General features: G+C 41.3%; 3 protein-coding genes across 4 annotated transcripts; 2 read left to right on the top strand and 1 right to left on the bottom strand.

The window, feature by feature from the left end:
- Positions 1 to 12: 12 nt before the first annotated feature.
- Positions 13 to 20,769, top strand: LOC134185727 (receptor-type tyrosine-protein phosphatase S-like). The gene is made up of 29 exons (XM_062653592.1): positions 13 to 193; positions 3,635 to 3,898; positions 4,026 to 4,310; positions 5,396 to 5,695; positions 7,720 to 8,310; positions 8,646 to 9,218; positions 9,738 to 9,907; positions 9,967 to 10,084; positions 11,453 to 11,743; positions 12,269 to 13,153; positions 13,347 to 13,452; positions 13,723 to 13,942; positions 14,002 to 14,041; positions 14,734 to 14,848; positions 14,947 to 15,065; positions 15,690 to 15,787; positions 15,858 to 15,945; positions 16,009 to 16,085; positions 16,137 to 16,173; positions 16,549 to 16,646; positions 16,710 to 16,829; positions 16,962 to 17,119; positions 17,265 to 17,550; positions 19,363 to 19,456; positions 19,525 to 19,601; positions 19,660 to 19,794; positions 19,857 to 19,982; positions 20,150 to 20,304; positions 20,366 to 20,769. The coding sequence occupies exons 1-29, from the start codon at positions 124 to 126 to the stop codon at positions 20,610 to 20,612; spliced, it is 5,943 nt and encodes a 1,980-aa protein (XP_062509576.1). The 5' UTR covers positions 13 to 123; the 3' UTR covers positions 20,613 to 20,769.
- Positions 20,770 to 20,851: 82 nt separating this feature from the next.
- Positions 20,852 to 27,093, bottom strand: LOC134185321 (tetratricopeptide repeat protein 4-like). The gene is made up of 10 exons (XM_062653102.1): positions 26,989 to 27,093; positions 26,697 to 26,817; positions 22,542 to 22,781; positions 22,147 to 22,214; positions 22,030 to 22,086; positions 21,892 to 21,978; positions 21,618 to 21,835; positions 21,195 to 21,276; positions 21,045 to 21,127; positions 20,852 to 20,991 (listed from the first exon to the last, which is right to left on the bottom strand). The coding sequence occupies exons 1-10, from the start codon at positions 27,091 to 27,093 to the stop codon at positions 20,904 to 20,906; spliced, it is 1,149 nt and encodes a 382-aa protein (XP_062509086.1). The 3' UTR covers positions 20,852 to 20,903.
- LOC134185730 (endoplasmic reticulum mannosyl-oligosaccharide 1,2-alpha-mannosidase-like) lies at positions 22,803 to 26,144 on the top strand. Of its 2 annotated transcripts, XM_062653596.1 has the most exons (7): positions 22,803 to 23,023; positions 23,087 to 23,824; positions 23,881 to 24,069; positions 24,752 to 24,939; positions 25,161 to 25,281; positions 25,335 to 25,529; positions 25,624 to 26,144. In XM_062653596.1, the coding sequence occupies exons 1-7, from the start codon at positions 23,021 to 23,023 to the stop codon at positions 25,951 to 25,953; spliced, it is 1,764 nt and encodes a 587-aa protein (XP_062509580.1). In that variant the 5' UTR covers positions 22,803 to 23,020; the 3' UTR covers positions 25,954 to 26,144. The 2 variants fall into 2 exon arrangements, with proteins under 2 accessions (XP_062509580.1, XP_062509578.1); XM_062653594.1 differs by having other exon boundaries at positions 22,803 to 23,824.
- Positions 27,094 to 27,111: the final 18 nt, after the last annotated feature.

Here is a 27,111-nt window from a genome sequence, read left to right on the forward strand (position 1 = left end):
GCTAACCACACACCTTCACGTGTGAGACGTGTCACTACTGTCAGCGTCTGTCTGAGTGTTTGCTGCAGCGTTTCCTGTGATCTCCTCTCTACTGGCGTTCCTAGACGCTCCACACACAGAACTATGAGAAGAAGCTCATCTCTACTGAGCGTACTGCTACTTCTATCTCTAGCTGGCCACCTGGTCGATTCAGGTGAGTTCTGACGTATCCGATGACTGTAGGTATACATCAGGCTGCTAGACGCGTCTTTGTTGGGCGCGAGCTTTATTACTTCTTTGGGGCGTTTGGCTTGCGGTTTGTGAACATTCCTCAGCTCTCGGGTTTCTCCCCGCAACAAAAGAACGCAGGACAAGAGAGCGCCTTTAGTTGATCCGGGGAGAGACGTAGCTCTATAGGTACTACCAGTTTGCTAGCAGCAGTAGCTATTACATAGGAACAGCTTAATCACAAACAGAGGCAGCAAATTAGGGAAATTCTTAGAGCGAGGACGCGCTAGTGTTGGAGGATGCGTTCGTGATGAGAATTTGTGGAGTATGTCAGATTTATTTGATTGCCTTCTACGCGTTGAGACGTCTTTGACGGCAATATGGATTCCGTCTCATTGTTTACAAATTGAGATCTCACTCTGAGTCGTTGTTGAATCAAAAGTGAAGTTTGCTGGGTGTCGGTATGGCTTTAGAGCGTTTGAGCCAACGGCGTTAGGAATTCTGTCGCATCGTCGTCTTAGCATTAAGATCTCTCGTGCATTTGTGGCTTGCGTGCAGTTTCTAGTGACGAGAAACTGTGATGTAACTGTTTGGGAGTGATGTGATGGTGTATGGCTTTGTGTATGCTCTAGGTTGGGGTTTGAAGGCATTTCTTGAGTTATTCCGGTGTCCGGTGTGTGGGGTGGGAAGTTACTGTGGTAACTAGGGGTTTATGCAATAGTTTTGGTTTCCATGGAAGAGGGGAGCAAGAGCTTGTCTTAATAATTTTTGTACAATCCTTACATACTACACACAGGGTACGTCTACAACTAAATCTGCTTCTATTTAATGGAATGGATAAGTTGCATATTGGCTTTTGGTTATCTTCATGAACCTGCTGTAGGACACAGTTGCAGAATGATTATTGTAATCATGTGTGCCTTAGAGAAACGTTTTATCAAGTAACTTTTGGCACAAATGGATGAGAGAAGTTGGTTGAAGTGTAGAGGCATGTGTGATGTTTACACTAGTTGTACTTCTTGATGCAGAGTGTATATGCTTATACACTGGGCACCTCCCGGGATCGGGCACTGTCTGTAACTGGGAAATCTCCATATCTCAAGAGGGTCCATTACCACACCCATAGCGCCTCATTCATGTGAGGAAACAGTGATCCGTGTACAATACGTTGCCACTTGACGACAGTTGGGTCCTCTGCACTGAACACGTGGCAACTGATCTTTTCTCGATCTTTCCAAATGTCTTCAACAGTTGACTTTGACAGTTTAATAATCTCAGCTACACAACGTTGAGATTTCCCTTTCTCGATTTCTCTTATTATTCTATCTGTTTCTCAAGTGTAAGGATGTTGTGTTCCGTGGATGCAAAAGTGCTCATGCGTATTCATGTAAAAAAGTTTTCTTTGCACGTGATCACTGGGACTGCCCTGAACTTCGAGGGCTGGATAACCGAGGTATTAGTGTACCTATAGTTTACTGTTACTCTGCATCAATTAAGGGTTGGAGATTAAGTTGTAGTTTTAATTGGTTACATTGGTATAACTGATATCTTGCTGCTACTCTGCTGGTGCTGGTGCATGGTTTGTATTATGACTATGTGGTGTCTGTTTTGTTCACATTAGGTATAGGTACAGTAAGGATATCAGATACTTTTTTGGCTCTCCTATAGAGCTTGCTCTGGAGAGTTTCCATTTGATAATTTAGGTAGGAAAGTAGGTGTGATCTTATGAATAGGGCTCCTGTGATCAGTTGGGGTGGGGTTGTTATTTTTCTGCCAGCTTGATGTTCTCATGTGATGAGTTACCACCAATGTTTCAAGGCTTCTGGAATCTAATATCTAGTCATGCTATTAGGCTGGTGAAAGGTGAACTTTTTGGTGCTAATGTCAAACTGGCTGTAACTTTGTTAAGTGTAAATGTCTATTGTTGAAGAATGATTTCATAGGCAGAGAGGATGTGTGTATTGTTCATTAGTGCATGAAATGTGTGCACAAAAGAGTGGAAGTGATAGACACACCCTGACTGATGTAAAATTGTTTACCCAAATGACACTCTACATCTTTGCTAGACAGACTCCACATAACATTTGACAAATTAGACATTCTCAACTGCACTATGATACCAGCTACTGGACATGACCTAACTCAAGAGTACTTATTACTGTGACGAACTTCCAACTGCTGTGTTTATGAAGCTGGTATTGCTCTATCGCTTGTCTCAAACCATGGTAGTAATTCTTCTTGTGAACAGAAAGAACAGTGCTTGCTATGTTTTGTCTCAAAATTTAGTCAATCATGTTTTTCTTTGTCACAACTTATTGAGTAAAGCAGCTGCAGATACTAAAGTTGCACTTTGTGGTTTGGCTCTTGTAAAAAGAAGTATAGCCCTGCTAATAGACTAACTAAACCAATGAGTAAGAAAGAAGCTTAGCCCTAAAGAAGAAGTCATTTCAGCTGCTGTGCAGTATATTATAGAGGAAGTGGAGCAGGTCATAGCTATTACATTGTTCAATTCTTGGGTAGGAGACTTGGGGGCATTTGCTAGTTAACCTGTAATTAATTATTAATTGAAAGAAAGGTATGAGGTTTTTGTTAGACTGGTACTGTAAGTGGATATGATTCTGCATCGCAGTTTATGCGACAGGTAGCTGACTTTCTTTAGCAACATACAAAAATTGACTGCAAACTGCAATGCCAGCCGGAAAAATTATGCCCTGTAGTATGTAATTAGGAACTTCCTGGATGTGGATGTCTGGAGGTGGTGGTCATGCAGTCTGCTATTCTCATTTGTCTTTTTTTAGTCAGGTATTTGTTCTAGGTGAAATGCTAATCACCTATTGGTCATAGTACTGACTGAGTATTTCAAGAATGATTGATTTTTTCTAGTTCTGATGCTGTTAGTAATATAGTCTGTATGCTCCCTTTCCCATGTTTTATTCTACTGTCAACCTTTCAACTGCCTCAATCATTCCAAGTATTAACAGTCTACTGGGCTTCCCGGGGCACAGTCTACTGGGCTTCCCAGGACGGTTGTGGTTGCCACAGAATCATTGAGCAGAAACTTCTGACATTCCTGTGGTAATTGCTACCAGTCATGATTGCTACTCTTAGTAGGTTACCATAGGCAGCACAATGTTTGTGGGTTTAATTATTAATTATTGTGTAAGATGGTTAGGATAAGTGTGGGATAGGTAGTCCTTTTCATGGTTACGAGTTAATGGTTGATGGGATTGTAGCTGTTTTGCCTGGCATGAAATTGCATAGACTGAGGGGTGTGTATTTGTTTAATATCGTAGCTAGGTGGGTCAGAATGTTGTAAATTTGGTATGGAAAGATAATTGTTGCCTTTTTCATCAAATTGTTGTATGTGTATGGTTTAGTTATGAAACAATTATGTACTGTATAACAGGAACGTATGTTTTGTTTGCAGCGCCTCCTCAAATCACACAACCTCCTAAAGACCAACACCAGTATCAGGGGGGAGCTGTAACATTTACTTGTGTTGCTGATGATGCTACTGAATATACATGGTTGAAAAATGATCGCGTACCAGAAACTAAGCGATGGAAGACTAATGGAAATGAACTACAGTATAAAGACCTATCGGTGAAAGATGATAAGATACAAGTGACATGCAGAGCAACCAATGCAGCTGGAGAATCAAGCGAGGCACATGCACAACTCTCAGTATTAGGTTAATGAGTTAATGTCGTGTATCTGTAGACCTGTTGTGTTTTTGTGCATGTCGTTTGTATGGCCTTTTGTACTTGGTGCTTGTTTTTGTTATTAATAACTAATAGTTAATGGTTTTATTGTTGTAGCTCTACTTCCACCTGTTGGTGTGGTAGCTCAGGCACGCTCAAGTACCTCAGTTGAGGTGACGTGGAGAGAACAGGATGTGGGGGATGTTACTGTAGACTCATTCACTGTTGAGTACAGCAAGCTTGGTGAATCGAGTTCACAAACAGCAAAAGGATTTAAAATTAATCCTGCTAAAGTTACAAACCTAATGCCAAACACAAAGTACTCATTTTTTGTGTATGCAGTAAATAGTGGTGGAAATGGGGAAAAATCACGTGAAGCTACAGCAACAACTCTAGAAGATGGTGAGAATTAACTTGACTTGCCACTGTCTACTGTTACCATATTGCTACCTGTTACCATTAAGTGAATGTTTGACAATGTTTCTGACTGTCTGGTAGTAGTTTTACCTTTACAGGCTCGCACCCAGGATTTTGTTGGTGGGGTTTCAAAAGGTTAGTATTAACAAGAGAAATTAATACCAATGACCTATGCGGTTGGTTACCATTTAGGTACAGTAATCGTCCTAATTGAAATCTGTTGCTATCGCATAGCATCAATGATCTAACCTATTTTTTAGTTAAACTACAGTTCTAGAAAGGATCTTTCAGTACTCGCACTAACAGTCACACTGCTGCTAACAGTAAAGGTGACGCCCACCTCTTGGGGTTTTCAGGGTAACCTTGAAACATGCCTGGGTACACCACTGCTTTATGTATGCCCAAGAACAATCACATTGTGGTGAAGAGTAGTATGACTGTACGTATGTTTACAGCTGAATGGTGGTGTATCGGTTAACCCAAGGCGCGGATGTATAGTAATGCCACTGTAGACCATGGTAGGACTCAATGACTCACCACGCCTCCTGTGCATGCCCTCTTTAACCCGAAACATTACCTTAAAGGCATATTTGTCACAGCCCAGCTGGTGTCCACATGTTTAAAAAATTAGATTGAGGTCAAACATGACGTTCTATTTATTGTCTAAGTCTATGTTTGTCTGTCTCTTGTGATATGATATAGTTCATTTATTCTATTGTGCACTTGTTCTTGAATTCATATTCTATTCTGTAGTTAACATCATGTGTATGTTAGTAGATAGCTGATTTGAGAGGTTGTTTATGTCTGTTGAAATATACCATTGTGCATTTATTGGTAGTGAAATGATGCATTTCGGTCAGTGTACACCTAAGTAGTGTGTCTTTTTGTGTCTTGTCTGGGACTTACTTGGTAGTCTGATGATCTGTTTTGTCCAATTGACGTTACTCCTGTCCATATCTTGTTTGTCTGTCAATCGGTCTGTTGTTTACTGATTGTATTTAGGTGTCTTGTTTACTGCTAAAGTGCTTCTAAGGGTTTTCATTGTTGTCACGGGCTTCTGTGGTTTTTAGTTCCAGTTGGACCACCAGTAAGTGTGGCTATATCTGAAGAAACAGCCCGGCGTTTCAAGGTTACTTGGGAAGCACCCAAAGTAAATGAGAGAAATGGTGTGATCACTAAATATCAAGTGAACTATAGAACATCCGGAGTAGAGAAACTGAAAGATACAACGGAAAATGAAACACAGATTGTGCTTGATGCAAGTGATGAAATCAAGCCATACACACAGTATTCTGTTGCAGTAGCAGCATTTACGAAGATAGGAATGGGACCCTATTCAACGATTAAAGATGCTACAACACTCCAGGCTGGTATGTGTTTCTATTGAGTTTGTGTTGCAGTGTAGTGATATCTGCTTTTGTTTGCTTTGCCAATCAGTATCGTCTTGTTCGTCTGCTTGCCTAGTTACCCAAGGCCCGGATATCGGGGCTAAGGGTATAGTAAATGTTCAATGTTATTACAGGCAAGCAAGCAGTTAACAGATGGGTAACAGTCATAGTGAGGAAAGGACAGACACTTGAAAATGGGTTTCCTTTGACACATTGTTAGGTTTTGTGATAAAGTCCAGTCAATGCTCGGCGCTTGCTCTTGTCTTTTGAACTTCACTATTAAGGAGGCAATGTCAGTCGGTCTTGGTTATTGTTTGGTTTGCTGATTCAGGTAGTCAGCAGACCGACTGCAGAAAAGTAGAACGTTAAGATGCCTAGCTTAGGCATGCCTAACATGTAGTTTAGTGATCATATGGATTCTTAAAGGAGAACTCTCACCAAAGTCAACAATCTCTCAGTTGAAAGCTGTCACGTCATGACACAACCCCTAGCATCCATTTACTGCAGACTTCTACCATAATGGAGAAATAAAGCATTGAAATGTCCTGTGTGAGCGTGTTTAGTACCCGTATGTTTCTTTCAGACTAAATCATTGCTGGTTAGCAAGGAAGACCGATACCTGTGCACTTTTCAAGGTAAGGATTGTGAATCATATGGTAGCAAGTTGTGATTTGAAACTTAGTGAGGGTAGTGCTGGGTTCCTTTGCTTGGCAGTACACCTGTTTTGAACCGAAAATGAGTGTGATTTCTCAGTCGTTTAGTCTCTCCTTTGGAAAAGTTTGTCATGTGATGAGATGCTACGTACTCATGCTGTGAGCCTAGGGCACTGGCACTCTTCTCAGCACTGTTTTCATAGTTGTAGTTTTTTAATTGTGTTCTGCGGTCATGGCAGAGATTGCAGGTTCTTCATTTGAGCAGATATTGCCATACTTATATGAACCTGAGGTAGACTCAGACCAGCTTGAAACTCTAAGTGGAGGAGATGATAGTGCATTAGAGACCGAACAGCTAGAGGAACCAAATCAGGGCTGTCTAAGCAACACCAACTTGTATTCATTTTTCATGACTGGTGTTCAGAGCAGGAGCAACAGACACTGGATTGTATCACTCAGAATTCAGCCTTCTACAGGTTTGTCTTGGAACGTGAAGTTCTTCGCACAACCTTAGTGGCAAACATGGATAGGCTGAGAGAACCTTTGGAGGAATCTTTGCCGAATTGGTATATGAATTCTAGTGAACAAGGCTGCACAGTTACGGATTGCATTTGGGTTTTTGCAGGGTACTGCGCTTGGCTGCTTAACACAATTTAGCACAATTTAGAAAACCCCGCAACTATGAAAACTGCTGAGAAGATTGCCAGTGCCCCAGGCTCACTGCATGCATATGTAGCGTCTCATACACATGACAAACTTTTCCAAAGCAGAGACTAAACGACTGAGAAATCGCACTCATTTTCGGTTCAAAACAGGTGTACTGCCAAGCAAAAGAACCCAGCACTACCCTCACTAAGTTTCACAAGTGTACTAGACAAATAATAGCGAAGAAACACATGATAAGTTTGGGGTCCCAGTTTGCTTTAATCAATAAATCACAACTTGCTACCGTATGTCTCACAATCCTTACCTTGAAAAGTGCACAGGTATCGGTCTTCCTTGCTAACCAGCAATGATTTAGTCTGAAAGAAACATACTGGTACTAAACATGCCCACACAGGACATTTCAATGCTTTATTTCTCCGTTATGGTAGAAGTCTGCAGTAAAAGGTTGCTAGGGGTTGTGTCATGATGTGACAGCTTTCATCTGAGAGATTGTTGATTTTGGTGAGAGTTCCCAGATGGTGGTCACATGTCAATGAATGAATTACAGACACCAGCAGGGAGACAGCATAAAACAGATGTTATGACGATGCTGTTTTTGTGTGTTTGCATTTGTATTGTTGTTGTTATTGTTGTTGTATGTGTTGATTAATGTTTTTTAAATTTCTTATTGCCTTTATATTTTTCCAGCTTCAGACGGGCCCCCTGAGACTGTCGTTGCAATTCCAGAAGATGCTGGAATCAGGGTGAGGTGGACTCGTCCAAGTGGTAATCTAAATGGTGAACTAGGTGGCTACAACATTACATACACATCCTCTGCCAGTCGTCACTCATTGAAAGTTGATGAAGACACAACATCTGTACTGATAACAGAGCATATCTTTGCATATACAAACTACACCATTGAAGTTCAGGCGCTGACTGGCAGCAACTCTGAGTTTGCTGGACCTCCATCAAAAGCCAAAAGTGTAAAGACAAATGAGCAGCGTCCAAGTAGAATGCCCAAGTTTCTAAGTACAGAGGCAACAGATAGAACTATTATTGTTGAGTGGGAGAAGCCAGAAACCAACATTGACAATGGCCTTATAACTTCGTATGAGCTACTGTGTTATCCTGTAGATGGACAGTCTAAGAATAAGAGTGCTAGTATCAGTGGAGAAGCAACTGACTACACGTTTACTGGTTTGAAGCCCTATACTGAGTATGTCATTACTTTGGCTGTCAAGAATAAAGCTGGTGTAGGACCAGTTGCTGAGACTAGAATACCTACTATGCAAGCAGGTACGGTGTTAGTTTCTGTATTGTATGGTTTTGTTTGTTTGTTTGTTTGTTTGTTTGTGTGTGTGTGTTTGTGTTTGGGGTGATGGTGTCTGAAATGTTTGTCATCTCTAACTTTTGATATTAATCTTGCATTATTTTTGGTAGTGTGTTGTAGTATGAGTTGTTTTCTCCTGTTCTTTCCACTTTATTGCTGCACTTAGTTAAATTGAAGTTGTTTTTTGTTGTATTGCTTGATTTTGTCTGTTACCTGTTTGCCTTTTATATGACTTGTTTCTGTCAGTCATCTTGTTTGTTTATTTGTTGTTTCTTCTGTTGTATCCCTGTCTTCTGTCCAGCTCCTGGAAGGCCTCGAAACTTAACTATTATAGTCAAGTCGTCAACACAGCTGAGGATTGAATGGATGAAACCATTGGAGATAAATGGCATTCTGCGCAATTACATCGTGTCGTACGAGACTGCTGATGGAATGCCCACAACAATTACAGTTAATCCCAACAAGAATTTTCGAGTCTTCAACAATCTTGAAAAGTTTACAAAGTACACAGTGTCAATTACTGCATTTACAGAGGCAGGTCAAAGTCCATCAGTTACTGCAGAGGACACAACATCTGAAGACATGCCATCACTGGCTCCTAGTGATTTACATGTCAAGTCATCTGGGGGTACATGGTTGGAGATGTCCTGGAGTCCCATACGTGAAGTTGGAAGACATGGAATTATCACTGGTTACCAGATTCAGCACCAGTTGGGTGATGGAAAATGGGCTGTTAGAAGGCTTGATTTGGAACTGAGCTCTAATTTGACTGATTTGGAGCCGTTTAGTCAATATAATGTGCAAATAAGTGGACGTACTAGTATTGGTAGTGGGCCATGGAGTGATACTGTCATTGGAACAACGAGTGCCAAACGTAAGTTTTTCACAGGACGTTTGTTATCAGATATCCGTATGAGATTGCTTTGTAGTCATCCTGTGGCAACATGTCTGTCTGTCTGTATGTGTTTGTCTGAATTTTTTATATATGTTGTATCGAATGTAATCATGAATCTGTTTGTGTTTGTCTGTCTTTGTTGTTGGTCAAACCGTACTTTCTCAACATTGCTGATGTGTCTGATTGTTTGCCTGTTCAGTTATGTGTTGGTTGGTTTAATTGCTTATTTGTCAGTTGTCTATAGTGTATATTGCCCGTTTGTCTGTCTGTCTGTCTGTCTGTCCATCCATTCGTCTGTCTGTCCATTTGTCCGTCCATTCATCTGTCTGTCTGTCTGTCTGTTAAACAGTTGTTTGTCTGTCCATGAGGTTTGAACTGATGTACATTGTAATGGACTGATGTGAATTTGTTTACGTTTGAAGATTTGAGTTTAAGATAAATAAAACTTAGGTTTGAATTGTGCACTACTTGCATTTTCTTAAGTTGTTTTATTTGTAGCACCAAAATCAGCTCCTCAGAATGTTGAATTGAAGATGAAGGAACGCTCTATGGAAGTTGTTTGGACACGCCTAGATGAGAATGATTGGAATGGAAGGAATCGTGAGTATGTTATCACTTACTCACACAAAAATCAAAATCTTAGAAAGATAGTCAACTATACTGTTACGGTAATGTGGAAGAGAGGAGAGTTATGATATGAATTAAATATTGTTGTTTTGATGTATAGAACACAATTATTGATGGGCTTACACCTTACACTAAATACTCTGTATATGTATTTGCAAGGAATGAGGCAGGTGATGGAGATAGCAGTCAAACTGAGGAAAGGAATACATTAGAAGATGGTAAGAACCTTGTTATTTATGGTGAGTTCTGTTGATATAGAATACTGGTTATATTGTACATGCTCAATAAGCAATCATTTCATATTTGGTCTGTATGTGACTGGTTGGATGAACAGATTTACTATTTTAATTAAGTACTGACGTGTGAAACGCTAGGAGGAGTAGTGCCTCGTGGTACGTACGTACAACCAACCTGCTAGGCATTGGCGTAACATGTGACCAAATAAATGTCTCATATGTTTAATATGGTGGACCTGAATCAAGCTACATATAGCTGTGGCATGCAGAGAGTTTGCACTGTAGTGCTTCAACGGCTTTCATTGGAACAGTTTGACAGTGCCAACAGAAGGGTACTTACAGTCTGTGTAGTTAATTGTATGTCAGAATTGAGAGATACACAATTGGTACGCTATCAATGCAATTGAGATATGGGCTAGACATTGTGTTTAGATGAGAAGTGTGTGTGTGTGTGTGTGTGTGTGTGTGTGTGTGTGTGTGTGTGTGTGTGTGTGTGTGTGTGTGTGTGTGTGTGTGTGTGTGTGTGTGTGTGTGTGTGTGTGTGTGTGTGTGTGTGTGTGTGTGTGTGTGTGTGTGTGTGTGTGTGTGTGTGTGTGTGTGTGTGTGTGTGTGTGTGTGTGTGTGTGTGTGTGTGTGTGTGTGTGTGTGTGTGTGTGTGTGTGTGTGTGTGTGTGTGTGTGTGTGTGTGTGTGTGTGTGTGTGTGTGTGTGTGTGTGTGTGTGTGTGTGTGTGTGTGTGTGTGTGTGTGTGTGTGTGTGTGTGTGTGTGTGTGTGTGTGTGTGTGTGTGTGTGTGTGTGTGTGTGTGTGTGTGTGTGTGTGTGTGTGTGTGTGTGTGTGTGTGTGTGTGTGTGTGTGTGTGTGTGTGTGTGTGTGTGTGTGTGTGTGTGTGTGTGTGTGTGTGTGTGTGTGTGTGTGTGTGTGTGTGTGTGTGTGTGTGTGTGTGTGTGTGTGTGTGTGTGCTGCATTTGTGTGTGTGTGTGTGTGTGTGTGTGCTGCATTTGTGTGTGTGTGTGTGTGTGTGTGTGTACTGCATTTGTGTGTGTGTGTGTGTGTGTGTACTGCATTTGTGTGTGTGTGTGTGTGTGTGTGTGTGTGTGTGTGTGTGTACTGCATTTGTGTGTGTGTGTGTGTGTGTGTGTGTGTGTGTGTACTGCATTTGTGTGTGTGTGTGTGTGTGTGTGTGTGTGTGTGTGTGTGTACTGCATTTGTGTGTGTGTGTGTGTGTGTGTGTACTGCATTTGCGTGTGTGTACTGCATTTGCGTGTGTGTTCTAGAACTGCTATTGACCTGTGCAGCAGTTTGGTCAGTATTGAGATACTTATGCTATGTCTTCTGTTTATTTGTTATAGTTCCAGGTGCTCCTCGTCTCAGTCTTCGTGGTGTCAAGCATTACAAGAGCCTTGAAGTTGAGTGGCAGCCTCCTGATGAACCCAATGGGAGGATTCTGTCTTATTCATTGTTATGCACGCAAAATCTTGGTGACAAGATTGTACATAACAAGATGAATATTGGCAGTGAGAGTAGATCATACAATATTACACCATTGGTCGGTAATAGGACCTACCAAGTGTCGCTACGTGCATCCACTGGAGCTGGACAAGGGGAATGGGCAAGTGTGACGGGCATGACATTTGCAGGCCGTAAGCATTGTGTGCTTTGTAATGTCAGGCTGTTTGTCTGTTTATCTTGCTGGCTGGCTGGCTGTTTTGTGTGGCTTATGTCTGTCTCTTTGTTGTTTGTTTGTCTTTCTGTTGTCTGTTTGTCAGTTGGTTTGCCTCAAAGTATGTCATGGAGAGTTTGAGTCTGGCTGTCTATATATTTATTTATCTGTTGTTAGATTGTGGTGTTTGTTTGTTTGTCTGTTTTGTGTGTTGTGTGGCTAGTAGCGTGTTTGTGTTCCTGTTGTCGATTTATGTGTGCACTGCTATATTAGTATGTTCTTGTTAGCTTCTGCACGCTTACATTTGTGGCTGCACTTTTCGTTTGTCCTTTTATGTTTGCTGTCACCCACTTTGTCAAAGTCTTAATTAAGTGTAGGCTCGTGTCTGTATCTATATTTGCGAATGTTGCTCACTTTTGGAATGCATGTGCTTGCTTGGCATGTATTTGGCATTTTGAATTTGTGCTCATTTTAGTTTACTGTTGACTGTTGTTGTTGTCTTCAGCTCCCGATGTACCTCCTCCAAATGTAAATGTTACTAAACGGGGAAGCACTTTCCTTCGTGTTGAATGGGACGAAATAGAAATTGACAAGCAGCATGGCATCATCAGCAAATATCACATAACTGTAACATCAAAGCATGATAGCAAAATACACCACCGACATGTAGTTGGCGGATCTCAACGCTATTTTATGGCAATGGACTTGAAGCCGTACACATCATATACTTTTCGTGTTGCTGCTGTTACAAATGGCAGTGGACCATATAGTGATGCGCGTACAGAGTGGACACTGGAAGATTCTCCAAGTGAAGTATTGAATGTACGAGTACTAGGCAGAACACAATCAAGTATAACGTTGACGTGGAATGAACCACTAGTCAAGAATGGCTTAATAATGAAGTATAAAGTGGAATATCATGTTAAGAACAACACACGAAAAAAGGTCAGTCAGGAAACACGTGACCGCACTACAAGTCTTACTGTTACTGGACTGAAACCGTATACGACATACGACATGGTTGTTATTGCATACAATTCAATTCCTGGTGCTCCATCTGATGATATAGAAGTGCAAACAGATGAAGGTCTTCCTAGCGAGCCTACTAGTGTATCTGTCGTGGTTGGTCAGTATCATGCAGGTTTGTCATGGCAAGAACCTGATACCAAGAATGGGAGACTTGTGGGATATACAGTGAGGTTTAAAGCATTGCAGGAGACTCTGAGTAATTATCCTCGTGATGAGTCTACTTACTTGGGTGTTCCTCAGACAAAACAGCACAAATTTACAACGCTGCAGCCAAATATGAGATACAACTTTACTGTTGTCGCACACACAAGTCGTGGGAGTGGATCAGAGAGCTTCAGGATCGACATAACTCAGCCTGCAGGTTTGTCTTCTTTGGTTGCCTGCCTGCTTGCTTGTATGTTACACCACATACTGCTTAGTGGAGTGCGTTCTTGTCTGATTTTGTTCTTTCCTTCCTTTCTTCGTCTTGCATCTGTCCATCAACACTTTAAGTCTGAATCTTAATAGTTAGATGCTTGCATCAGTGCTTATTGAAATTGAATGATTATGTGTAGCTCCAAGTACAACTAAGCCACCACTGATAGAAGAAGACTCCACATTAGGTCCATTTAAACGGAGAGTGCAGTTATATGAATCTGATGAAACATTTGGCAAGATATTGTGAGTATATATATAGATCGAGTGTAAGATATCAGTAATACCATTCTGTTTCTGTTGTGTATTAGCACTTTTGTGTTTATCTTTATCTGCTAATGTGAGATGTCTGTTTGTCAGTTTGTTGTCAGTGTATCTGTCAGCGTCTTTGTTAGTCATTCTTGTCAGCGTCATTCTTGTCAAAGCACGTACATTTAGCTGTTCGTTGTTGGTTTCTCATTAATTGTTGTATGATTTTGTATTTTCAAAATACAATAAAATGGCTGGTCTTGTAAGGTATTATCGTTTGGAAGTATGGTATGCACCAATTTCCAGCACCACAGAGGGACAAAGCCAACCTCCTGTAAAGCATTACATTGCTGGCCACTTTGCAAAGGATCGACTTCCACTAGAATATGTACTGGGCGACAACACAACAGACTCTGATGGGTTTATTAACAGACCCTTGGAAACAGGCTACCAGTACTACCTTGTATTTCATTCTCATGTTAGCAACGTACGTCCAGGCACTGTAGCTGTATGTGGCTGTGTTTTGTGATTGTCTTGGCATTGTAGGATGTAGGTAAAAGTTTACCAACAGAAACATTTGAGATAGGTAAGTCTATTGGTCACAATTGAATTTTGCATTGCTGGTTGACTTTGTGGACTTACGGGCTTTAAATGGATATGATATAATTATATACAAGCAATCACATAAATACTCATAGGAAACACTCTTGAGTGACGTTGAGTAGTTATCAACATGCTTTGTAAAATGTCAAGTAGGCACAAACAGTATTAAGACAACACTTCAAATGATGCTTCATGAGGTGCAGATTTTAATTAAGGCAATGTAGGTGTGATACCCTGAACAATTTTGGTGGTGATAACACTATCTATTTGCATAGCTGGCTTTTGTAATGCTTGCACCTCAGGTTGCCTTCTAGTGGTTCTGACCGCTTGATTATAGACCGAACACTGAGTTAAATGGGATTTGTCAATTATTTACGGTAGAAACCTGATTATGTGAATTGTGACAGGTGATAACCCGCTAGCTGCGTCTAGAAAGAGGAAATTGTTTAGATACAAACTGGACATTCAGATGGGCAGATAGGATGCTTAATGCATTGACAGATTTTTGTTTTAACTTACCAGCAATTAGACGGGCATACAATTGCTGCTGTCGTAGATTGGTTTGTCTGTGCACAAGCATGACAGCATAAACGTTGCATTTAAGTCGTGCTGAACTGAAGAAAGTAGGAACTATCTTGAGCAGGAGGCATTTATTTGAATTGTGGTTGTTTTTAGTTCTTCCAACTTCTCCACCAAAGAGTGAAGATGGATTTCCTATTTGGATCATAATCATCGTAGTAGTACTTGTTCTTCTCGTTATTGCTGGATTGGTCATATTTATTGTCATCCTGTAAGACGTGTGTGTGTGTGTGTGTGTGTGTGTGTGCGTGTGTGTGTGTGTGTGTGTGCAATTGTGCGTGCTTGTGCGACTTGAAGATTGTCTTGTAGGAGGAGACGACTCAGTAATGAAGAAGTTGAGGCAAAAATGACTCCTGTGGAAGACATTGATTATGGGGATGTGGATGCAAGTGATTCTATTGAATACATACGACGGCAAAATCGCAGCAGTAAGGAACCTTAATTTTGCTGTGATGTGTCATTTCACTTAACACAGCTACTCTTAGCTAGTTTTTATAGGTTTGTTTGTTTGTTTGTTTGTCTGTTTGTTAGTTTGTTAGTCAGTCAGTCAATCTGTTTGTTGGTTGAGGATTTTAGTTGGCATTCAGATTAAGTTGAGATGTCACTCAGAGCAGAATGGAAAATGTTGAAAGAGAAAGACACTCATCATTTATGATTACAGCAGTTTAACGTGTGTGTTTGTTTGCACAATTCTCTATATGGGTCACAGCTTTCTTCTTGGGTCTAGTATTTGTTCTCTTTTTTCTTTTTTACACCAGGTATTTCTGTGTGTGACATAACAATAACAATATGGTGGTATATTGTATTTCGTGCTTATTGTCTCGCTGTTTGTTTACATTTAATTTACCTGTCAAATGAATCATTCAAATGTGTGTGTACATACATGTTCACACTGACTATATATTTAATACTTGTATTTATTGCGCATTTAATTGCGTTTTAGCATCTTCAGTGTTGATCAGGTTTGCCTTTGTCTTCTTGTTCTGTCTTTACTCGGTTCAATGTTGAAAATATGGTGAACTATGCAGTTAGTGATGTTGCTTCATTTTTAGCTATGGAGAGATACCCTCCTGTGAAAATCTCAGACTTCGATATGCATGTAAAACGGCTGCAGGCAAATGGCAACTTGAAGTTCTCTCAAGAATATGAGGTATATGGGACTGTACACGCCCTTTCGTGAGTGTAGTGGTTACATATGTGTGGTGTATCTTTTCTATTAGAGCATCAAACTTGACACAGAATTTACTTCTACTGCATCCAACTTAGCAATTAATGATGATAAGAACAGATACAGCAACATTGTTGCATGTAGATCACTCTGATCTGAAATTTGTCGGAATTAAATGATAGTTAATTGTTATGCTTGTGCAGATGATCATTCACGTGTTCGTCTCAATGCTGTGAAGGGACAACAGGGATCTGACTATATTAATGCCAATTACATTGATGTGAGAATTTTTGTACTGTTTGTAGAATTATTTCACATTTTGGCTTATTAGGGACATCAAAAGAAGAATGCTTACATTGCTACTCAAGGTATGCAATTTGTTAGTTTGTTTTGTGTTGGCTGTTTCTCGCACGGTTACATGTCTGTAAGTTAGTGTGCATGTAAGTTCTCGTCTGTGTTACTGTGTCTGTCTGTCTGACTGTCTGTCTGTCTGTCTATCTGTGTGATTTTGACATTCAAAGTCAAGTCCATTAGTTAATGACTTTGTTGTTTGCAAGGACTGATTTGTATTTAAGAAATCCTAGCACATGTACAAGTAGAATCTGTATGAGAATAAATTGTCTGTCTGTCTGTCTGTCTGTCTGTCTGTCTGTCTGTCTGTCTGTCTGTCTGTCTTCTTACCTGTTTGCCAATGTTTGTATCAGCAATTTACCTTGTGATATTGAGTTTGTATCTTACTTCAGGTCCTCTAGAAGAGACTGCTGGAGCTTTCTGGCGAATGGTTTGGGAGCAAAGATCCAGCACTATTGTAATGCTCACTAGTCTGGAAGAACGTGGACGAGTAAGCGTAACATCACACTGTACTGAGTCTGAGATATCAAATGTACTAGCTGTATTGTTGTAGCCCAAGTGTTTCAAGTACTGGCCTGATTCTGGCTCAGCTGTGTTTGACGTAATGGAAGTTACACTGAAAGAAGTCATCATATTGGCTGACTACATCGTTAGAACATTCACTGTTGCCAAGGTAATATAATCAGAGATGTCAGATAAATCTAGTATGAATTAACTCTGAAATGATCTTGATGTGTTAGGCATACATAGGAATTCATTTTAGTATTGTCGTTCGTGGTGATTCCCTAATTGTGTTATATGATAGACTGAGCATCGTGATGAAGTTCGTGAAGTGAAGCAGCTGCAGTTCATGTCTTGGCCTGACCATGGTGTTCCGACTTACGCGACTGCTATGTTGGCATTTCTGCGGAAAGTAAAAGCAGCTAGCACTCCTGAAGCCGGGCCAGTTGTAGTTCACTGCAGGTTGGTTTAACTGCTGTGCGTCTGCCCATTCATCAGTCCATCTGTTTGTCTGTCTGCGTTTGCCTGCCTATGGCTCACTATGTCTGTATGTCTGTCTTGACTCTTGACTCCTGTTAATCTCTAATTGACTGCCTTGTGTGTGTAGCGCTGGTGTTGGTCGAACTGGTGCTTTTATTGTTATTGATGCTATGCTTGATCGTGTTCGAGAAACGGATAGCATTGACGTGTATGGTCACGTGACAGTTTTGCGATCTCAACGTAACTATATGGTTCAGACAGAGGATCAGTATTTCTTCATCCATGAAGCTATGTTGGAAGCAATCCATTGTGGGAATACAGAAATCAATGCAAAGGATTTACCAACTGCCATGCAAAAGCTCAATGAAGTTGTAGCAGACGATGGTTCAACAGCCGTTGAGTTGGAGTTCAAGGTATCTCACAGAATATATACTAGTTATTGCTGTTTGTGATAAATGTTTGATTAAGTAGATCACAACACACACACACACACACACACACACACACACACACACACACACACACACACACACACACACACACACACACACACACACACACACACACACACACACACACACACAGACAGACAGACAAGCAGGCTAGCTCTTAATAGACGATATTCGGGGGCAGAGCTTCTGGAGCATGTGTAATCTCGAGGGTAACACGCACCTTTTGCTGATCTCGCTGTACACGAAGTCCACGTATCTGGGTCTGCTTCTGAACCGTAGATCATCTTGCCGTTGACTAGGCTTTGTAAGTAAGTTCACTATTTGCCATTTCGTGCATCTTGTGAGAGACTGCCTGCGTAGAGACGCATAGGAAGCCCCATTTCTTGAGTATGGCTTCTCAAGGGTAAGAGACTGCTGTTCAAGCTGAAGTCGCCTGATTCACACTCTACAGGTACACGTGGAGTGGAAGCACAGCCTACTCATTGCCTAGCAATGGATTAGTTTTGGAGAGTGAAATCATGCCACCTGGGTAACGAGACATGTAGGACGTTCCGCATTGTTTCTGGGCAGTCTAGGTTGCTTCTGTATATGTGATTGACCAAGTCGAAGTTGTTACTGTGATAACTTGCACTTGATAGGTACTGACGCGGATCAGAATACAGTACACGTACGCTACAGTCGGTTTATTGCAATTAGCACTGCCAGTCAACAAGTCCCAGCAACAGTTATGTCTAAAGTTACACAACACACACGCACTACCTATTCCATAGCTGTAATGTCTAAATCAGAAAGCATTGGCTGTTCTACCTCATCCGCAGGCGCAGTTAATCAATACGTGTATATAGTAGTGATCTTAAAAGTAAAGATGCTGATTGTTGAAAATGTCACTGAGGCTGAAGCTGATGGTTTACTTTGGATAATTGAACAGCAAGAAAATGAAATAGTGGAACTTCAAAACAAGATTAGAGTTCTCGAGCAAGATCTTGCATCTGGAAAGTCTGAGTTGCAAGGAAAGGCATTCTCGCTCAACACATTGCTAAATGATAAAATCAAGTTTTACACAGGGTTTGTGTCGAGAAATGTGCTTGATACAGTGTGGAGTTGGATTGAACCAGCAGCCAAAACTATTGCTCTATAAGACAAAGAATCTGGCCAAGGTACATCAAGTGACGTAAGCTCATGAGCTCACTGCCTTCCATGAAGGGTTGGATAGGCTAGACGAATATTTGCTGACTCTAGTTCGACAAGATACACAGTTTCACAGTTCAAGAACGGCAGATGGGGGAAACAAGTAGTCCTATTCAGCCACCCATTGCGTCACGTTCAGTTACCCTGAATGGGTTCCCCTACCACAAAATCTTCACCTGACAAAACTTCCATCGCTAGGCAATGAGTAGTCTGTCTTTCCACTCCACGTGTATCTGTTCAGAATGTGAATCGGGCGACTCAGCTTGAACAGCAATCTCTTATCCTCGAGAAATAGTACTCAAGAAATGGCTTCTTACGCGTCTCTCTGCAGGCAAAGTCTCTCACAAGATGCACGAAATGGTAAGTAGTAGTAGTGAACTCGCTTACAAAGCCTAGTCAACGGCATGATCTACGGTTCAGAAGCAGACACGGAAATGTGGACTTTGTGTACAGCGAGATCGGCAAAAGGTGCGTGTTACCCTCGAGATTGCACATGCTCTAGAAGCTCCGCGCCCCAAATATCGTCTATAAGATAGCAGGACATGAGAGCAGAAGTCACTGTTTGTTGTGTTTCTACCATTACAGCGCCTTGCTATGGACAAGTTAGATCCAAGCAGATTTTCCACTGCCAATCGACCAGTGAATAAGAACAAGAATCGTTTTGTCAATATTCTGCCATGTGAGTAAACACGGTTCCTCCACAGGAAATGAAACCATCCCAACTGCTCTCATTTGCCTTTACTGTAGTTGAGAACACACGTGCCGCACTAAACTATGTTCGGGGTGTCGACGGTTCAGACTACATCAATGCTAGTGTGGTGGATGTAAGTCAGTTTATCAAGGAAATGTGTCATGCAGTGACTCTCGTTTCCTCTTGTGCAGGGTTACAAACAGCGAAATGCATTTATTGCCACTCAAGGTCCACTGAAAGAAACTGAACAAGATTTCTGGAGGATGCTATGGGAGCAAGAGTCAAAGGTTGTTGTGATGTTGACAAAATTGACTGAACGTGGACAGGTCAGTCGAATGAGTCTGTTTTGTTGGCGATTTGGTAATGAATTAGGGAGATTTGTGATTAGGAGAAATGCCATCAATACTGGCCTGAAGGAAAACCGGCTCGTTATGGCCCATTTGTCGTGGATCCATTGTCAGAGCAACGGAAGGCAGACTGCATTCTGCGACAGTTCAAGATGACAAATGCCAATGTACAGTTGTTGTTGTGTGTGTGTGTGTGTGTGTGTGTGTGTGTGTGTGTGTGTGTGTGTGTGTGTGTGTGTGTGTACGATATACCACAAAGCTATTTGCGTTCCAGTTGTTCTGTCTTGTCTTTCGCAAATATCGTAATATGCACATTGACTTTGTCTTGTATTAGGAAGGAACATCTCGCACTATTTGCCAGTTCCAATACGTTGGATGGCCTGAAAACAGGTCTCCCGTGTCAGGTCGTGCCCTGATTGATCTCATTGGTGAAGTACAGAAGCTACAGGAGAAAACTCGTGATCGTGGCCCGGTCACTGTTCACTGCAGGTATTGACACCGATGCCACAGCAATGCTATTGTCTTGTAACTCGTTTCATGTATGTGTCAGTGCTGGTGTTGGCCGGACAGGTTGTTTTGTTGCATTAAGTATTGTGCTGGAGCGTATGCGCTGCGAAGGAGTCCTGGACATTTTCCAGACAGTCAAAATGCTGCGCATCCAACGTCCAGCCATGGTCCAGACACTTGACCAGTATCAATTTGTTTATGACACAGCGCTTGAGTATCTCGATTCTTTTGACCACTATGCAGACTACGCACCACTTGACGTCCAAGAAGATGAGCAGGAGGTAGACTAGATGTTACAATAGAACAGTTAACTGGTATGATGAATGAAACTAACAGGTTAGGATTTAGATGTGAGGGAATCATGCAGGATGTAGTGATTTTACAATTTTTTGTGGACAGATATGGTTGTAAATTGGGGCATGATAATAGTGATTATCGCAAGTGGAATGTATCTCTAAGTTCACGTGCTTTCTTTGATAGTTTATCTTATAGGCAAGCTTATGTCCTGACACATAGGTGCAATGACTGAAAACAAGATGTTATGTACCTATGATGCACGGGTTGCATTTCATACATGATCATTATCTCATTTGCTCTTTAAATGTCTTCCAAAATGGACTGTTTCTTGCTACAAGAAAAAATGCAGGAGTTTGTTCTCGTACCGAGCACCTACCAAACAGGAATCGTTCAAGTGTAAGTGAGAATTTCTTTATTGCTTGTACCTTTTGTCTGAGAGAGCTTCTTTAAGAGTTTTGGTTTTATCGACTTGAACTGCATGTTGAGTTTCCTGCTGCTCAAAGAATACCTGAATACACAGCATGCAGAAATGTGTGTATACTAATGTATAGGTGACAGGGTGGAGTGTTAATTACCTCAACTGTTTCAACAGAGTAATGTTGTCTAGAATCCCATGGTGGGAAGTCAGCCAGCAAGATTGCTAGATGATCAAGGAAGCTAGGCAGTGCAAGCAATTGTACATTCAAAGCAATACTCAATCACACTACCACAACACAGTGACAAGAACAGGTATGCAGGTCATTTTGCAAGAAGCCAGTAACGACAAGGGGCAAACATAGGATAGGGAGCAGTACTAAACAGCCCACTGGCAACACTAGTCATAGGGGACACAAGCAATTCTACCTGACAGAAACTATAGCTATTGGTGCCAGGAGCATATCTGCCCTTGACGAGTTCACATGAAACCCCAGACTTTCCCGCTTGGTCAGTGTTGTGGGAGAAGTACATGTGCACGTGTTATAGAACCTGTTCTGTCACATAATAGGGTGATTTCTTACGTGTGCTGCTCGTTGAAGTCCTGAATGAAGTCGGACTGTCTGTGTTCTGGATAAAGGAACACAACAGGCCAGTGAAGAATGCCGTCATCATCCAAGTAGACACTAGTGTCATTAGGCCCAGGTTCGAGATGCTGTAGATGTGAGGCATGTGAGACCAACTGCAAACTTTCAGAGGTAGAATCTTCTGAAGGCTTGGTGTACACATGAATATCTCTAGCCTAGGAACGAAAATGGTTCAGTCATTTTAAAGCAGGCATAATAGTCAACGTCTGACTTGTAAGGCATCCAGTAGTTGCTGTTTTCTAATAGCATATTTCTTTTGTTGCAACTTTGCTTTTCTCTCATCACGTTCACAGCGTCTCTATTATTGCACAATGCTAGGCTGTTATACCATGAGAGTTGGTCACATTACCTTCTCTCTGTCTGCTTTAGTGGATAAGTCTATTAGTTTCATATTGGATGGCTCTCTCTAAGAAATGGCAGCAGCACTGATCAAGGTTAGAATACGTGAATAGTTGTATGTGATCACCTTCAACCCAATGCTGCAATAGTCTAATGCTTCCTTATATTGTTGAAGATTGTAACATGAAAGAGCAGCTAAGACCATACATCACATAAACGTGTACATAGATGAGAGATTTTATGGAAAATGAAGGTAATGCTAGAGAGCATGGCTTTGTTACAACCTACAGAGTCCTTCCAAGCTACATACGTTGACTCGATCCAGTCTCACTCTGCCCTCATCAAATCCCTGGATTTCCAGAAATGACGAGGGCAGAGTGAGGCTGGGTTGAGTCTATAGTTTGGTATTGTGTGGTAACATGTCATCTAATGACTAATACAGTCTTGGAGAGTCTCATAACAGTAAAGATTGAGTCAGTTGGACTACTATCTGCAAGATGATTAAATTCTAGTTTTACCCACCTCTGATTATTGCCTTCATGTGGCTGGGGCTCAGTTTGAGAGCTTCTTTGGCATCCTCTAATGATGATCTATTGTTTCCCACGTAAAAATTTGCTGCTGCTCTGTTTGTGTACAACATAGTGTTGAGGTTATCATCACCACAGTTCAGCTTGATGGCTTCGGTGTATGCATTCACAGCCTTGTCATATCTTTTCTTTTTGAACTGTTCATTTCCATCGTTTTTTAGTGTTAGAGCCTTCGCTAGATTTCAGTTTGAATGAAAAGGATTGAGCGCATTGAACAGGCAGAGTTACAAACAGATGAAAAACAAGAGGGGCAAGACAAAAAGATAGACAGACTCATAGAAATAAACAAGTAACCACACATACAATACAAACAGGCAGACCCACCAGAATGGAAGCATTGTCACGTGATTCTCCGCCCTTGGAACCGCCCCTATATTAAAAGGTGGAACTGCCTCACTTAGCACTCTGAATCATATGGTGAGGATCTCACATTTGGCACAGCATGCTTCTAAGGGTGAAACAGTATTGGTTGATATTCAGGACAAAAGCATCTTCACCTGTTCACGAAAGACCGTGGGAGTAGGAGTGGTCCTCATATTGGTGGTCATTGGTGTCATCTACTCTAGGGGCATCAGACACCCTGTCTCTTCAAGGTCTTTGAACATAAAAGAAATGCAGCTCAGAAAACGTTTAGAAAGAAAGAGACAGACCGAACAAACTGAAAAGACTGCTACAGTGATCATAAGCAACAAAGTTAGTGTAACTCAGCCAGAAAACGCTGCCATTACTATGCGTGAGCTAGAAATGAGGGGAACGAACGATGAAGCAAGGATGACGCTTGAGACAGTCTCGGAAAACAACCTGCCAACACAACAACCATTGCAGAGACAGGCCAAGAGAGCATGTGATAGGGACAACAGTGCCATCAATTTGGCAGAAGTAAAGTCGAGTGCAGAAAGACAACAGGCTGTTGTGAATGCATTCTGTCATGCATGGAAAGGCTACAAATCTTACAGCTGGGGTGCAGATGAACTGGCACCTGTATCACAGACACAAATCCACTGGTTTGGATTGGGTATAACCATAATCGATTCATTAGACACAATGTGGATTATGAAGTTAACAGATGAGTTTCATAGCGCACGAGAGTGGGTGGCAAATAACTTGAATTTCAATCAGGCTGCTTGGGTAAACTTATTTGAAACAACAATTCGTGTCCTTGGAGGTCTTCTCAGTGCATATCACCTATCACAAGATGATCTCTTCAAGGCTAAAGCTGTATGTGATTTAATATTTTGTCTTGCAACTATTTGTTAGTAGAGTATTGTGTATAGATTGATCTAGGAGATAGGCTGCTACCAGCGTTCAGGTCACCATCTGGCATTCCCTACTCTGACGTCAACCTGCAACATGGTACTGGTGCTACACCAAGCTGGGCAACTATTAGCACAACCTCAGAAGCAACAACTGTGCAGTTGGAATTTCGAGACCTTTCAAGAATAACTGGGAAGAAGATTTACCAAGTGAGAATAAAGACTCAACAAATACAGTGGGTTGCCAAAGGTCTTGGTAGGTGGCACTTATGGCTTGTAGAAGGTTCTCTTTTACCCTGTACATAAAATCAACAGTGAATAGGAAGCTAGCCATATCTAATATGCTATACTACTTAGAAGAATATTCCTTTGCTTTGATTACAGCAGCAATTCTGCTCTTCATGCATGCCACTAAGTTTTGAATTAGTTTTCAGTGTTAGTTCTTGCCACTGGAGTTCTGTTGCAAACTTTCTCTTTAAGCACTGCCAAAAAATTTTCTATTGGATTGAGATCAGGACTCTGAGCCAGCTAACGTATTGACAGCACTCCATGATCTTCTTTCCATTTAGTAACACTTTGTTACACGGTGGGCGGCTGCATTGTCACTTGCAGAAAATGTTGGCTTTCCATTAGCCTCCCGTGTCCAATAAGCAAGAATTCCGACTGCATTCTACAACACTAGTCACTGCATACTTGTAAAAGTGACTAGACGGGGTCCTACACTCTCTTTCTTCCATTTTCTCATTCTATGAGACAGGTAGGCATGAGCCATAAATACCTACTCAATACCTCAGTCCTGTACGTACTACTACAACTGAAAGACCAACTCTAGCCTGTTGTCGTTCATTCTTAATTTAATTAAATATTTGCTTGACTATTGTTTCTTATTTAGACAACTGTGGATCAAGTGCTAAACGTATTGCATCAACAACCAGTAGCCGACAGCTTGTTGCCCATTTTTGTTTCGCCAATAACGGGCAAATTTGACAAAACTGCAGCAATTACGCTTGGTGCACGAGGTGATAGCTATTATGAGTATTTACTCAAACAGTGGCTGCAATGTGGAAAGAAAGAAAGCAGGTCAACATGTATAATGAATCAACAGTTAGAGTAAATAACAAACTGATGCTAAATGCTATCAGACAGTATACAGTCTTGTCAACCCAAAATTTGCATGAATTTAGCCACACAATTGTGGTATTTCCACACACTTCACTATTAGTTTGCCAATTTGCAGCTTGATTCTGCCAGTAAGCTACTAAATCTATTACTTTAGTAATTACAATGCTCTGTAAGTGTAGATTTCGAGATTGGTATGTGGAAAGTATGGATGGTGCTCAACGTAAACTTATTCAACGGACCAAGCCACACAGTCTCCTCTTTGTAGGAGAGCTACAGAATGGAATATTCAGTCCCAAAATGGTAATGGATCTGTAGCTCTACACTGCATTTTAGCTTACTCGATTACTCTTTAGGACCACCTTGTTTGCTTCTTGGCAGGGACACTGGCACTCGGAGCTCACAATAATCTAACTAGATCCCATATGGACATAGCAAAGGAGCTGATGTATACATGCGTCCAGATGTACGAAAGAATGGAGACTGGTCTAAGCCCTGAGATAGTGTATTTTAATCAAGACAGTTCAAAACAGGAAGACATCAGAGTGCAGGTATTGAAACAGCCATGTTCGTCTGCCAACCCACAAACGCTCTTACAAAAAGCTTAAAGCATGAATTTAATTAGTACATGTATTTACTTATCAGCCTGCAGATACACACAATCTTCTTCGACCCGAGACTGTGGAGTCACTATTTATTCTCTACCGACTGACCAGAAACAAAACATATCAAGAATGGGGCTGGAAGATATTTCAAGCGTTTGAGAAGTATACTCGTGTACAAAGTGGTGGATATTCATCCATTGCCGACGTCCGATCACCAGAAGATCCTCAATATAAAGACAAAATGGAAAGCTTTTTCCTTGGAGAAACACTAAAATATCTTTATCTCTTGTTCGAAGAAGATTTCAGTGTGATTTCACTGGATGAGTTTGTTTTCAACACGGAAGCTCACCCACTTCCCATATGGACTTAAGTTTACCTGCTGCTATCACGATTTTTATACTGTTGCATGTGACTAACTACAAACCTACTTCCTGTTCTTTGTTCATATTGTATATACAATGTATTGCTAACTTAATGAAAGAACTATCAAACACAATGTTAAAAAAGATACATATTAAGCATTTAATTAATAAAACATAATACATAATATCAATAACATGATTGCTTTTGATTGCCTTTGATTGCTTTGGATCCAATTTCACTATTACGACATGCTAATGTCACAATGGCAAATTGATAAGAAGCTGCTGTTACGCCAGATGACAGGGTTCCTGTGCACTACGCAGAAGCTATGGGCCGTGCTAAGCAATCTCGTGGAGCCTGGCCAGGTACTCGCAGAAGCACCGATGCAACACCAACTGCAGTGTGGGCACCCGAAGTCCCACCGGGACCCCAGTGGCTGATAGGCTTTGTCGCAGTCGGAGACTTTCCAACCCCCAGTCAATGAACAGGTACTCATTTATACTCCTGAGTCGAGAGAAGCAGTTGTGTGTGAGTTTCTTGCCCAAGAAAATTCTGTCATATCTCACCATCACTGTGACTTGAACTTGCAACCATGATGGGTCCACACACGTCACAACACACACACACACACACACACACACACACACACACACACACACACACACACACACACACACACACACACACACACACACACACACACACACACACACACACACACACACACATCAACATTTGCTTCATGACTACCTTCTGGAGTGTCCATATCATCATCGTAGATAATAGCCTGCATCGCTGCCAAAGCAGGACACTTGTCAGCATCAACATTATCCGGGGACTTCGTCATAAACAAGGGCACTTGTTCCATTTCCTACGAACACCCGGGAAGTACTTTTAGTACTACCTCTACAACGAAGTCACACGCAAAAAGTCACACGCAAAAAGACACACATACAACAAACTAACTTAAACGAACGACCTAGAAACAAAAACATGGCTAGCAAAATTTCATGTCGTACGTTTTACCATACGCAATCAGTACCTCTTCCCAGTTCTCTTCCGAAAATCCATGCTGATATTTGTGTCCACCTTTGCCGTCAGTAAGCTTGTCAAACAACTCGTCAATTGCATCTGGAAGTTCAGCCATTAGTTGATTTCAACTCTG

This window comes from Corticium candelabrum, chromosome 10 (assembly GCF_963422355.1).
Source record: "Corticium candelabrum chromosome 10, ooCorCand1.1, whole genome shotgun sequence".
Lineage (NCBI taxonomy): Eukaryota > Metazoa > Porifera > Homoscleromorpha > Homosclerophorida > Plakinidae > Corticium > Corticium candelabrum.

Coding starts and splice junctions, on each gene's coding strand:
- LOC134185727 (XM_062653592.1), top strand. CDS start 124: ATGAGAAGAAGCTCATCTCTACTGAGCGTACTGCTACTTCTATCTCTA. Junction 14,042..14,733: donor AACAGAAACATTTGAGATAG/GTAAGTCTATTG, acceptor GGTTGTTTTTAG/TTCTTCCAACTTCTCCACCA. Junction 19,795..19,856: donor AATTGACTGAACGTGGACAG/GTCAGTCGAATG, acceptor ATTTGTGATTAG/GAGAAATGCCATCAATACTG.
- LOC134185730 (XM_062653594.1), top strand. CDS start 23,021: ATGGTGAGGATCTCACATTTGGCACAGCATGCTTCTAAGGGTGAAACA. Junction 24,940..25,160: donor TGTGGAAAGAAAGAAAGCAG/GTCAACATGTAT, acceptor CTGTAAGTGTAG/ATTTCGAGATTGGTATGTGG. Junction 25,282..25,334: donor GAATATTCAGTCCCAAAATG/GTAATGGATCTG, acceptor ATTACTCTTTAG/GACCACCTTGTTTGCTTCTT.
- LOC134185321 (XM_062653102.1), bottom strand. CDS start 27,093: ATGGCTGAACTTCCAGATGCAATTGACGAGTTGTTTGACAAGCTTACT. Junction 22,087..22,146: donor ATTGCAGCATTGGGTTGAAG/GTGATCACATAC, acceptor GCCATTTCTTAG/AGAGAGCCATCCAATATGAA. Junction 21,836..21,891: donor AACTACTGGATGCCTTACAA/GTCAGACGTTGA, acceptor TTTCGTTCCTAG/GCTAGAGATATTCATGTGTA.